The sequence below is a fragment of the Myotis lucifugus genome, unplaced genomic scaffold, assembly GCF_000147115.1.
Source record: "Myotis lucifugus unplaced genomic scaffold, Myoluc2.0 scaffold_743, whole genome shotgun sequence".
Classification (NCBI taxonomy): Eukaryota; Metazoa; Chordata; class Mammalia; order Chiroptera; family Vespertilionidae; genus Myotis; species Myotis lucifugus.
In genome coordinates this window covers 221,270-234,486 of record NW_005871791.1, presented here as the reverse complement: position 1 = coordinate 234,486, position 13,217 = coordinate 221,270, and the positions used below count along the sequence as shown (strand labels likewise).

At 44.9% G+C, this 13,217-nt stretch overlaps 1 protein-coding gene across 1 annotated transcript in view; it reads right to left on the bottom strand.

Moving 5' to 3' along the window:
• Window positions 1–2,221: 2,221 nt before the first annotated feature.
• Window positions 2,222–13,217, bottom strand: part of ADGRE1 (adhesion G protein-coupled receptor E1) — a gene marked incomplete at its 5' end in the record, with an annotated part of 40,227 nt that continues 29,231 nt past the window's right edge. The window contains 3 exons of the mRNA XM_023746860.1: window positions 2,222–4,791; window positions 7,653–7,757; window positions 7,874–8,042. Of these exons, the coding sequence (XP_023602628.1) occupies window positions 4,786–4,791; window positions 7,653–7,757; window positions 7,874–8,042 (280 nt within the window). The remainder of the gene's footprint in view (window positions 4,792–7,652; window positions 7,758–7,873; window positions 8,043–13,217) is intronic.

The window sequence follows — 13,217 nt, the reverse complement described above, 5'->3', positions numbered from 1 at the left end:
AGTCAGTATTTTTGATGTCCATCCTTAATTCCCTAATAGAGCCAGCTCTCCCTTGTAGAGAAAATTGATTTCAGCTGAATGGGAGCTGTTAACACCTCCCCACCATGAGGGCATCACACAGCCAATGACTGACTGACAGGAGGATTGAAAAGGCCGGTTTCCTTGCCTCAAAACGGGACTGTGCTGAGAAGCTATTCATGCTCCAGAGCTCACCGGGGGATCAGGAAGAACCCAGATCCTCTCCGACCCCTTTCTGCTTTCATCACTCTCTCTCTTCTCAGCGCACTCCTTCCGTGAGTCATAGGTAACAAAATCCTTGTCTTTCAAGGAACCTGACCTGAGTTGCCTGTTGTCATTTTAGAAATGGTGTTTGTAATGAAATTACTAGAGTGCTGTTAGTGGGAACTTAAACAAGAGTATTTGGGTAACCGCAGAAACAAGACATATCAGCCATAGGCTACATAATAATGATATTTTGGTCAACAATGAACCACAGGTTCAATGGTGGTCACAGACCAGCTAGGTCGGTGTAAGTGCACTCTGTGATGTTTATACAATGACAACATCACCTAACGATACAGTTCTCAGAACACATGCCTGTCTTTAAGCAACAATGGCTGTCTTTGTAAAACCGAGAGTCATCCTTCAAACAGTGCCCTGTTCTGACTCTCTTTCCTTGACACGTTCATTTAACAAATATTATTGAGTTAATCAGTGAACCTGATCTTCTGCGTGGTTATGGGCATACCGAGATAACTCAGTCAAGGAACTCGTGGGAAAGCTGGGGACAGAACATGAACATCTGATTGCCCAGCTGAGTATTACAAATAAAAGGTTGATAACTTTAGGTACAATGGAACAGAAATTTGAAGACAGGAGGCAACCAGATGACTTAGAACCCACAACGGAAAGCTTTTCCATGAGTAGATTTTAAGTTATCTCCAAATTACTGTATTTCTCATACTTTGCTTTTTGACAGTTGGCCAATTTGTGCAGTTGTTTTTCTCTAACCAGATATCGAGACATGTAAGCTTCCTCCCACGAATAACTGCTAGTAACTTCAGAAGCATCTAAATAGAATGTTTAAAATGTACCTCGAAGATGTTCGTTACAGTATTGTTTATAACACTGAAAAGTTGGAAATGATGCAAACTCATGTTAAATACATTATGACATGTGAACCATAGATTACCATGCAACCATCAGGGGAACAACGAAGTTCCAAAGGTTTGATGAGTTAAAGATGGTCTCCGTAGGACAAGTGGGAAAAATAAAGCTTTCAAAATAACATAGGCGTGCCTATTGTAGGTCACCTGCAGGGCAATTTCCTATGTGGGCGTGAGACATCTGGCTCTGCTATGTCATGATTTTCCCTCTACTTATGGACATATGTGACTACAAGGTTATTACTATAATCAGTGTTTTTGTGTGTGTTGTGTATTTTTTTAAATTTATTTTTAATTTGATTTCAGAAAGGGAGAGGGAGATAGAAACATCAATGATGAGAATCATTGATTGGCTGCCTCCTGCACACCCCCTACTGGGGATCAAGCCAGCAATCTGGGCATGTTCCCTTGACTGGAATTGAACCCGGGACCCTTCAGTTCACAGGCCGACACTCTATCCACTGAGCCAAACCAGCTAGGGCTATAATCAAGGATTATAAGCAAGGATTGCCAAGGTCACAACCTGGGCATGTGCCCTGACCAGGAATCGAACTGTGACCCTTCTGGTTCATAGGTAGATGCTCAACCACTGAGACACACCAGCCAGGCAAGTATATTTTTAATGGTTAATATTTTTCTGGAACTTGATTTTGAAAATATTATTGATGAGTTGCTTCCAACCAAACCAAGAAGTCAAATTTTAATAAATTCTGGCTTGAGGGATAAATACAAAAATTTAAATTTTGAATAATGTTTTATATCTAATATCCTTTTCAGTTTTTCAATTTTTTTTTAACTATTTTGCTGTTCAGGGGGGAGAGGCACATTGTAGGTGTGCCTCAAAAAATATCACTTGAGACAATGGGTCGCTATTTTTTGGACACTGTAAATTATTTGCATTACAGGAGGGCAAAGCTATTTCATATTTATGGAATTTGAGAACCATGCAGTTTTTATTCTGAGTCTCTTCTCCCTCTAGTGGAGGCAAGTGAGACCACAGGGGAAGGGAACTCACCAAGTGTAGCTTGATGTTATAATAAGAAAAATTCCTACAGTGGAGGTCACAGCTTTATTCAATTACATAGGAAATACAGGGTTCCTGAGGGCAACTGTATTAGAGCAACATGTAACACGGGTAGAGACAAAGCTTTGTGCGAGGCTCCTGTCAGAAAGAACTTCGTTCAAGCATACAGATTTACACATCCTGATAGCTAAGAGGAAATGAAGACTCAAACCCTTCTTTGTACTCAAATCGCTGCAATCAAATGCAAAATGTTGACAGCCCGTTGGTTGTCATCAGTTAGCAATTGCCACAGAAATGCTTAATAGCAAACCACTCCCGAAACTCTGCCTTAAAACCTTGATACTTGATTGTTGGTCCTGAGTCCATGGGTGGGCAGGTGCTGATTCGGGCCGGGCTCACTCCTGAGACTAGTCAGCTACAAGCCGGCTGGGTGGCTGGGTAAGGACAGTCTCAGCTGCCATAATGGGATGACTGAGCCCTCCTCCACTTGTTTTTGTGTTGTTGTTTTTTAAAATCTTTATTGATGGATCCTCCAGTTGTTTTTCACATGCCTCCAGCAGGTTAGCCTGGGCGCACTCTCATGGAGGCAGGAGTGCAAAAGCAAGCAAGGCCAGCCATGTAAAGGGCAAGGAGGAATGCACATCCAGTGTTGAAACCTCTCTTGGACTCCTGTTTGCTAAAAGTGCATCGCCCCAAGCACGTTTCAAGGCCAAGCCAGAGTCAGAGCAGGGAGTGGTTACAGTTACAGGGAAAAGGGTAGGGAGAGATGGAGACCATCCTTGAGGCCACTGACGCACTCACCCTACCACAGTTGGCTATGGTTGAGAAACCATGCCATTTCTTGCTTCAATATCCCTTACTGCTATCCCCTCTGCACTGAACACTCGGGACAAGCCAAGCATTAAAGGCCAACCTATCATAAATGATCAGATGTCTCAGCTCCCCTCTCAAGCTGTCAGTGCCACAAATAACAAAGACTGAGCCTCCATCAAGTTTCATGATCAGATTGTCTTATACATGATCATTACTGAACTAATTCAATCCTAAATAGTAAGGCGACTCAAAGTAAATATTTAATCTTTCTCTGCATCCCCAAACTAAGAATTTATAGGACCAAAGGAAGAGGAGAGGGACAAGGGGTTGGGAAGAAGAACTCCATGGTCAAGAGCTCGAAACCCAGCTCAGCCACCTGTGGCTGTGTGATGCTGAGGAAGTTACTTAACCTCTCAGAGTCTCAGGTTCCTTGTCTTCAAAATGGAGAGCAATCATTTATTCATCCTATGTTTATGGAGACTCTACTAAATATAATCCTCTGGACTCATGGATCTATGTTGGAAACACCCTAGAAAAAGAAAAATTCTAATACAGGGCTCAAAAGCAGGGAGCCTTAGGGGACACACAGAGGTGACATCTAATCCTACTTCAGATTCAGCGCATGCTTCCTGGTGGAAGTGATGACTAAGCTGAGACTCAAAGTGAGGGCAGAAATTTGTCAAATTTTCAGGAAAGGTGTCCTATGAAGAGGGAGTGGCAGGTAGAAGTTCTAAACTCAAGATGTTTCCTTTCTGGCTAAAATCATGGCAAGCCGAAGAATATTCTAGCATACTCTAGAATATTCATTCAGGGATACAGCACACATTCCCTGGAGATCTCGGTAAAATTCAAGTTCTGGTTGTGCAGATCTGGGGTGGGGTCTGAGATCCTGCATTTCTAATGAGGTGATGCTGACCCATGGACCACCCTTGGAGTAGGGAGGTACTGGAGAGGCCACTGAAGGGAGGATTTCTACAGTTAAAATTTTCCTCTCCTTCTCTCCCTGATACTTCAGGCTTTATGGGGAATCAAGGTGGGACAGTGATACCTTTGTGAGCAGCGTAAATCCTGGCCAACTCAGAAAAAAGTTCCTGGAAGGAAGGGAAATGGTGGTTCCCTAAAAGGTCCCAGGAAACCAAAACACTTTCCAAAGGCTGTTGTCATCAAGTTTCAACCCTTCACGAGATGGTAGAGTCCTGCTCCACCAACCACTCCTACTTACCTACATAACTCTCGAGTGTTTCTGTCAAAGTAGCCTATATGTCTATGTGCTTTGTTTGCCCCCCTGGGACTGTCATTACAGTTTTACTGACCATTTCTTTGAAAGTAGGAATAGTGTTTGTCAAAGGGTAAGCCAGTCACGTGGCAAATCCTTTACTGAGCATTGTGCTGTGTCAGGCACGTGGTAGGTGCTAGAGGGGTACGGTTGGAGCCACACAACAATGAACATAAGAAAAAACCAAAATGGCAGCCAGATTATCTTGCTCACGCCATTGCACTGAGATCTGTTATTTTCACAAAACTCTGGAAAGGCAAAGATTTGCAGGACACAGACGGTGAAATTGTCATCTGGAATGGAAACTCTCATTTCCCACCAGAACACAAAACGATGGGGAGACTGCCCACCCATCTATGCTCTGCGTTGCCCAGGATATTCTTGGGCTGGTGTGATCTTGTGTTTCTGCATTAAGCCGGGAAGAGAAGATTTCGGAACAGGCTCCTGTAGACACTTGCTTTTCTCCAATGTTGCTCCATACCGTATTGGAAAAGCAAGAAAAGGCTTTAAGCCTGTGAAGAGAAATCAGAATCAGCAGCAGAATTAGTACAAATATAAGTCCAGGGGTCATATCTATAAGGGGCATAGGGCTTCTAAATATAGAGATAATACAGCAACAAATATTAGAAGGATAAGCATTAAAATGTTAACAGTGATTATATCTAGCGTGGCAGGCCTCATTGGCAAACTCAAGAGCTATTCTCAAACTCTTCACCAATGATAACTCCCATTCTCTCAGCTAGAAAGCCAAATACTTGATTTATCAAATGCCTTTATAACTATGAGTGGTCACGTGATGCAGTTCTGATCATTTACGTGAATTGGAAATCCGCTGGGGGTTCCTGGGAAACCTTTTGCATCCTGTTAAACTGGGAGAGGACTGAAAGGGGACTGTGGCTTCTGCCCATCCCTCTTCTTCCTGCCTTGACCATGGTCATGGTGGCTGGAGCTATGGCAGTCATCTTGCAACCATGAAAATAATTTGATGGAAACCCAACATGTCGATAGTGGAATGGCAATTTAGGGAGGGTCTAAATCCTTTATAATACTACCAAGCAATAGAACCAATACCAGCAACCCCTAACTCTGGGCTTGCATTCTTGCAAGAAAAACAATTCCCTATTTAATTAAACCACTGGATCTTATTTTGCGTGCTTGTAATATATCAGTGGAAAAAATAAAACATTCTAGTGGAGGATGGAAGACCATGAATAGTAAAATAAATAAGGAGCTACAGTATGTTGGAAAGTAGGGTGCCATGCAAAAAAAGTCAGGGTAAAGGGGCAGGGAAGACATGAACACCAGGGTAGAAGAAGAGGAGGAAGTTCTAAATAGAGTTGTCAGAGGAACTCCGCTGATAAGAAATGACTGAAATAAAGATTTGAAGGCGGTGAGGGAAGTGGGGGAGTTGGTCATGTGGGTAGCAGGACAAGGAACATTTAAGACAGCGAGCTTCCAATTCCAAGTTCCTAAGGAGGAAGCAAGCCTGGCGTGTTTGAAGAATCCTGAGCAGAGTGAAGTCGAGGAGAAAAAGAGTCAGAGCGGAAAGGGCTTTGTGGGCCACCCGGAGGACTTTGGCTTTTACTCTGAGAAAGGTGGGAGCCATGGCGTGCTGTCGGCAGAGAAAGGAGGAGACCTGGCACAAGTGCCCTCTGGCTGCTACAGCGTTGAACGGTCCTTTATGTCATCCAAGCCATTTACTTGCCAGTCATGTTTAATACCTGTAAATTTCTTCTTAATGGCACCGTTAGAGCTAGCATAAATCATTTTGCTTTTAAAAGGTGCACTTTCAGGAGCCCATAGTGCCCACAGCTGTGGCTGCACGGCTGGGCTCCGGCTGGGCAGCATGGGGAGGAGGAGGATGGGGGGGCGGTGGGGAGCGGCGAGTGCGGGGCATACTGCTTTATATTTTAAACAACTGTCAGCATTGCAAAATAATTCTGTGGAAAAATCAATTTTACCTCCATTTGCACATTCATTTAAGTATTTGTGAAATTATGTACATATGTATTATAATTCATGTATACATATGTGGAATACACATATAGTATATGTAAAATGATACATATTATTTATAATTTTATGTATATTTATTACTGCACATATAGTTTCATTATATATAATTAAATGGTATATTTTATATATATAATTATCAATGAGGAAAACAGACAGATGTTATAACTGGCTCAAAATAAAATGCAAATGTGATATATAAAAATAGATATCACAATATGTATTACATAATGCACATGTAATGTATACAACATATATAATGTATACATTATATATTATATAATGCATATCTTTCTATATAAAAGCCTAAGCGACCTTTCAACCGGTAGCTATGAAGCATAGTGACCACCAGGGGGCAGACGCTCAACGCACAGGCATGGAAACATGGAACAGACTGATGAATCTCAGAGAGAAGGGGGGAAGGGGAAGAGTGGGAAGAGATTAACCAAAGATCTTATATGCATACTACAGGCCCGGTGCACAGATACATGCACAGGTAGGGTCCCTCGCCTGGCCTTCGAGGATCAGACTGAAACCAGCAGTCCAACATCTCCCTAGGCGTCCCAGATTGCTAGAGGGTGCAAGCCAGGCTGAGGGACCCCACTGGTGCACAAAACTAGGCACTAGGCCTCTAGTGTAATATATAATGTGTAAAAAGCTTGCATGATATATAATACACAGGTATTATATACAATGCATGTAAAATATACATAACATATATTACATAATACATATACATGTTTGTACTTACTCTTTTGAGCCAGTTATAACATCTGTTTGATTCCCTCACTGATGCAGTGATTCTCAACCTTCCTAATGCTGCTACTCTTTAATACAGCTCCTCATGTTGGGGTGACCCCCAACCATAAAATTATTTTAGTTGCTACTTCATAACTGTAATTTTGCTACTGTTATGAATTGTAATGTAAATATCTGATATGCAAGATGTATTTTCATTGTTACAAATTGAACATAATTAAAGCATAGTGATTAATCACAAAAACAATATGTAACTATATATGTGTTTTCCGATGGTCTTAGGCGATGCCTGTGAAAGGGTCGTTCAACCCCCAGGTTGAGAACCACTGGATTAGTGAGTAGAATTAAGATTCTTAACATAAGCTCATTTTATAATTATATGAGTCAAGATTTTTTCTTGGTTAGGTCACATAACTACTAAGAGGCAAAGCTAAGATTTGAACCTAGGCAGCCTGGCACCTGAACCCCACACTTCACCAGTGGACTAATCCACGTGGATACACTTAGCTCACTGTAGGTACTAACACACAGCAGTGTCTCATATTGCTAAGAAGCAGGTGTGCCCTTCAACAGAACCTCCGTCAAACACCCAGTCTCTCACCGCTTTGGAAGTGGAGGCGATGGATGACAGTATGACCCCTGAGGTCTGGGACTGGGAGCTGGGTTTGGCCTTCCTGGTGATCCATCTCCAGTATGCCTCCCGTACCTGGAGTTGGAGACAGACATGGGACGATGAGTCACTTCCAGGTGCAGGAAGTGTGCTCCACAGGCATGTCCCCTGGAAGGGGGAAGTCAGGGACAGGGAGGGCAGCAGCTACATACCTGGCGGCTGAGCAGACAGTGAATGAGGAAGATGAAGGCTCCCTGCAGGCTGTTGATGATGGTGAACAGGTAGGCCATGACACTGGCTATGGGTCCTACCTGGAAAATGCCCAGCACCCAGGAGCACCCCAAGATGAAGAGCTGGGCAAAGGCCTTGAATGTCAGCAACCTGGGGGAGAAGATTTGCAGAGGGTAAGGTACTGGGAGGGCTGTTGTCCTTGTGGGTCATGCTCCCAAGAGTGGTCTGAGGCTGCCACTCCATGACCCGCCACCAGGGCGGGAATAAACGTGGGGCAATCTCCAAGGCTAGAGGGAGGAAAATCAAATTCTACAGGCACCTGAAAGGCAATACATCTACAGGTACACCTGGGCACAAAGATGTGTGAACGCATATTTAATGCAATTGTCTGAAAGCTAGAAGGACCCACATGTCCATGAATTTGGGACACATTTGATCAATGGTAAAGCCATGGTATGAAATACTATAAAGCCCCCTTATTTTTAATTGAGGTAAAATTCACATTACATAAAAATCACTGTTTTTACCATAAAGTGTGCTATTCGGTGGTATTTAACATATTCACAATGTTGTACAAACATCACTACTACCCAGTCCCAAGACATTTATCACCCCAAAGAGAAACCCATCCCTATTAGGCAGTCACTCTCCATTCCCTTCTCCCCCAACTAGGAACAACCCAGGTGGCCATCAAAATATGAATGGATCAACACAGTGTGGCCCATCCCTGCACTGGAATACTATTCAGCCATGAAAAGGAGTGAAGCGCTGACACTCACTAAACACGGATGGACCTTGAAAACATGATGCTCAGTGAGAGAAGCCAGACACAAAAGGCCACACAGTGTGTGATTCCATTGATGTGAAATGTCCACAACAGGCAAAGCCAGAGAGACAGAAAGCAGATTATAAAATAACTAGAGGCCTGTTGCACGAAAAGATTCGTGCAATAGGCTTTCCCTTCCCCTGGCTGCCAGCACCAGTTTTCCTCCGGCACCTGGAACCCAGGCCTTTGCTCCGGCCGGAGCCACTTTCAAGCCTTCGCTGCCCCGCCCAGCTGCCCCGGGTCAGGTCGCACACGGGATGCCTGGGCGGGCCGGCCGATCGCTGCTGCCCCACCTGGCCGCCCCAGGTCGGGTCGCACACTGGACGCCCGCCACCCCGGGTCGCAGATAGCAGGCCCGGATGGCAACAGGGCAGGCGGGATGGTGCTGTCCTGCCCCACTGCCCCGGGTGGCAAATAGCAGGCCCGGATGGTGGCGGGGCAGGTGGGATGGCGCTGTCCCGCCCTGCCGGAAGTATGCAAATTAGCTGCCATCTTTGTTAATGGTTAATTTGCATATCATGCTGATTAGCCAATGGGAGGTGTAGCGAAGGTACGGTCAATTACCATGTTTGTCTATTATTAGATAGGATTTTTAAAATGAAACGAGAGTGACAATATACTATGGAGGATAAGGAATGGTCCATGCTCTGGGACAGACTGCCTGCAAATAAATTCTAACAGCTTCATTCACTAACCTGTGGCTTTAGTAAGTTACTTCACCTCACTGTGCCTCAGTTACCCCCAATTGATATAGAGATAATAACACAATGGTATTATGTTATAATAACACGATAGTATTGCTTGTCCTACAAATTAAATAAGATGGCAAGACCCTAAAGGTGCATAGAACAGTGTGTGGCACAAAATAAGCATTTTTGTTAGTGTTAATCTTAAGTATTACACGAAATAAACTATGTATTATGTGGGGAAAAAGTGCTGGATGATATGTAGAGTATCCTATCACTTATGTAATAGGGGGAGGATATGTAAGTATAGAATTTTCTGGAAGAAAACTCAACTTGAGTGATAATGGCTGCTTAAGGTGGAAGAGATCTGGGGACCTGTGGTGTCAAGGAAGGAAGAGAGAATTACTTTTCACATGTTCTCTTTGTGAACTCTGAGAAAAAAGACAACTACTAAGAAGAGCTCCTGGTGGTTAACTGGGCTCAAATTTTTATTTTTATTTATTTATCTTTTAAAAAAATATATTTCTTTTTTTTCTTTTTTTTAAATATATTTCACTGATTTTTTTACAGAGAGGAAGGGAGAGAGACAGAGAGCCAGAAACATCGATGAGAGAGAAACATCGACCAGCTGCCCCCTGCACATCCCCCACTGGGGATGCGCCCGCAACCCAGGCACACGCCCTTGACCGGAATCGAACCCGGGACCCCCCAGTCCACAGGCCGACGCTCCATCCACTGAGCCAAACCGGTTTCGGCAAAAAATATATTTCTTTATTGATTTCAGAGAGGAAGGGAGAGGGAAAGAGAGAGAGAAACATTAATGATGAGAGAGAATCATTGATCGGCTGCCTCCTGCACTCCCCCTACTGGGGATCGAGCCCACAACCCAGGCATGTGCCCTTGGCTGGAATCAAACCTGGGACCCTTCAGTCTGCAGGCCAATGCTCTATCCACTGAGCCAAACCGGCTAGGGTTGGGCTCAAATTTTTAAAAACAGCCTAGCAGCCATTTCTGCCCAGGGGCCTCTCACATAAACTGTACTTCATGGAGGTATTGGAATGCCTGCCTTCACTATGTTTCTGCCATCTAAGCCTGCCCTTATAAAGGAATTCCTGGAATCCTATTTCAACCAATAGGACTAAGACTTTCCCCATCCAATCAGAGCTGCACAGTTCCAGCTAATCAAAACAGCTCTATTCTGACCAATCAAACTGTGAGGATTTGGAATCCTCATTTGCATGAGGATGGACCAATCAGAGACCAGGGATGAGGAATTCTGTCCATATAAACCAACTTCCCCTCTGGGTCAGAGAACAAACTTTTCCTTTCCACCAAAACAGAAGGCTGTGTCTCCCTGGCTGAACTGAAACACTGAAGATCTCTCACCAGAGCAGAGCAGAACAGACCAGTGCGGTGCAAAGTGAACAACCTGGAGCAGAGCAGAGCTGTCCAGCTAGAGAGGGGTCTGGACCGACGCCTCACAGCCATGTGGTATCACAACTGATCTGTTTCCTTTCACCACACCCACAACTGGGGATTCCAGTTGGCCTTGAATTGGCACCAACAACTGTCAGCCATTGGTTGACATCTTTTACACTACTTAATTCTTCTTATTAACTTTGAACTTTTTACATTAACTTTTTAAAAATAACATTTTAAAAATATATATTTAAAATGGATGAGGGATTGGACACTGACAGAATAACAAGCAGAGGACATGAGCAGGTTGCTGACAATGAAACCTACACGGTGTCTGGGTTTCAGGAGGTTCTTAAAATGAAAATCAGTTGAGTGATGAAGTTAGGAAACACAAATGGTCTGATAATGGAAAAAATAAAATGGAGGAAGCATTGCTAAGAGTCACTAACACAGAGTTAGGAGGCTCTTAGGGAAGTGGGGCCTCTGCAAGACCTGTGTCTGGGTTCTCAGAGCTGCTATTAAGTTGCAAATGGGCTGCTGAACTGGGCTCAAGGCTGAGCCATAAACATCCTGGAACTACATATGAAATTGCCCTCTTCCTAGCAGGGTTTTTTTTCCCATTGCTTTTTTAGAGAGAGTGGGAGGAAAGGGGGGGCGGGGGGAGAGAGAGAGAAACAGCAGTGTGTTGACACATTGATTGGTTGCCTCCTGCAGGCTCCCTGACCAGGGCCAGGGATTGAAACTGCAACCCAGGTACATGCCCTTAACTGGGAATTGAACCCATGACCCTTCCATGCGTGGGCTGACGCTCTAATCAACCACAGCCAGGGCCTTCTTGTGGTTTTTGCGTCCCTCAGTTGCATATTGAAACTAACAAATCCTGGTAACCTAGCCAGCAATCCTTCATTTGTAGGAAAGAATTACACTGGGGGGTAAACTATTGATGAATTTCTAATTAAATTTAAAAATACTCATGTTAGAGAAAAATGATAATACAAATAAAATAGTATTCTGTTTTTGCACATATAAGTATGCACAGAGTAATTAGAAAATGTATCAACATATGTTCAATATATGAAACACTTTCCCTAGTAAACTGTTAGCATCGGTAGCTAGTTAGTGTTAATAAAGGAAGGGAACAAAGGGAATCAAACGTTAAGCCTATAAACTAGGGAGCTGAACTGGATATGAGGCCTGTTCACTAGGAAGTTATAGCATTCATGGGCTCCCCCGGGGACCACCACATCTTCCACCCTGGGACTTAATCCCCAAAGGATGCAGAAAGCATCTCCCCAGGGAACAAGTGGCCAGGTACCTGGATTAGCCAGGGGAGCAGGAGCAAACTCCTTTACTAGGCACATGCACAGTAGAAGCCAAGATGGCACAGAGGAGGTCCTTCTACCATGAGGCGTGTGCAGTAGGAGTCTAGATGGCAACCATAGAGGGGAGGTACCAAGACTGGGAAAAGAGTCAGATTGGATGAGGGCATGGAACCCTGGAAGGTCCACAAAAGGGACTGATTCGGGGGATGACCCAGTACAAGCCCAGAAAAACCCAGGAAGTATGTTGGATAGTTTGAAAGCAATCTATATATATTAGAGAAATATGCTAATTAACCAGGACACCATAACGGGTTGACTGGACAGGAGGAGGTTGTGCGCGCAGCACTGGGGGCGGGGCAGCAGGGGCCTCCACGCACCTGTGCTGGGGGAGGGCCTGATCAGCAGCAGCCATGGCTGCTTCAAGGGCTGGAGAGGGAGTGGGTGGCACCTGGTGATTTCGAATCGCACGCTGGGCTCCTAGTATCTATAATAATAAAAGTGTAATATGCAAATTGACCAAACAACCAAACAGCAGAACGACTGTCCAGACAGCCACGCTATGACATGCACTGGCACCAGGCCAGCCAAGGCAGGTGGGATGTGATTGGTCAGGAGCCCTGCCATTGCCCCACGATCTCCCTGCAGAGGGAGGCCCAGGCTACCTAGCCTGCAGCGCTGTGGTGGGTGGGCAGGACCTCCCTCTGTGAGGCGATCAATCTGGGTGCCCCATAATCGATCACCCCACAGAGGGAGGCCCAGGCCAGCCATGTGATCACACTCCACGCCTGTCGCCCACAGAGGGAGGCAACCGATGGCTGGGGAGGGGAGAGGCAGCGCTGCACTGATGGCAAGCAGTGGCAGTGGTGGGGGTGGGGCCAGCTGCTGGCAGCCAGGGGAAGGAAAGCCCCAATAGGCCCTGATTCCTGGCCAGGCCTAGGGACCCTACCCAAGGGGTCCTGGATTGCGAGAGGACACAGGCCGGGGTGAGGGACAGCCCCCTCTCCCCCGCACAAATTTCCTGCACTGGGCCTCTAATATATATATGGAGGATTATCAAGGATTATCAAATGCT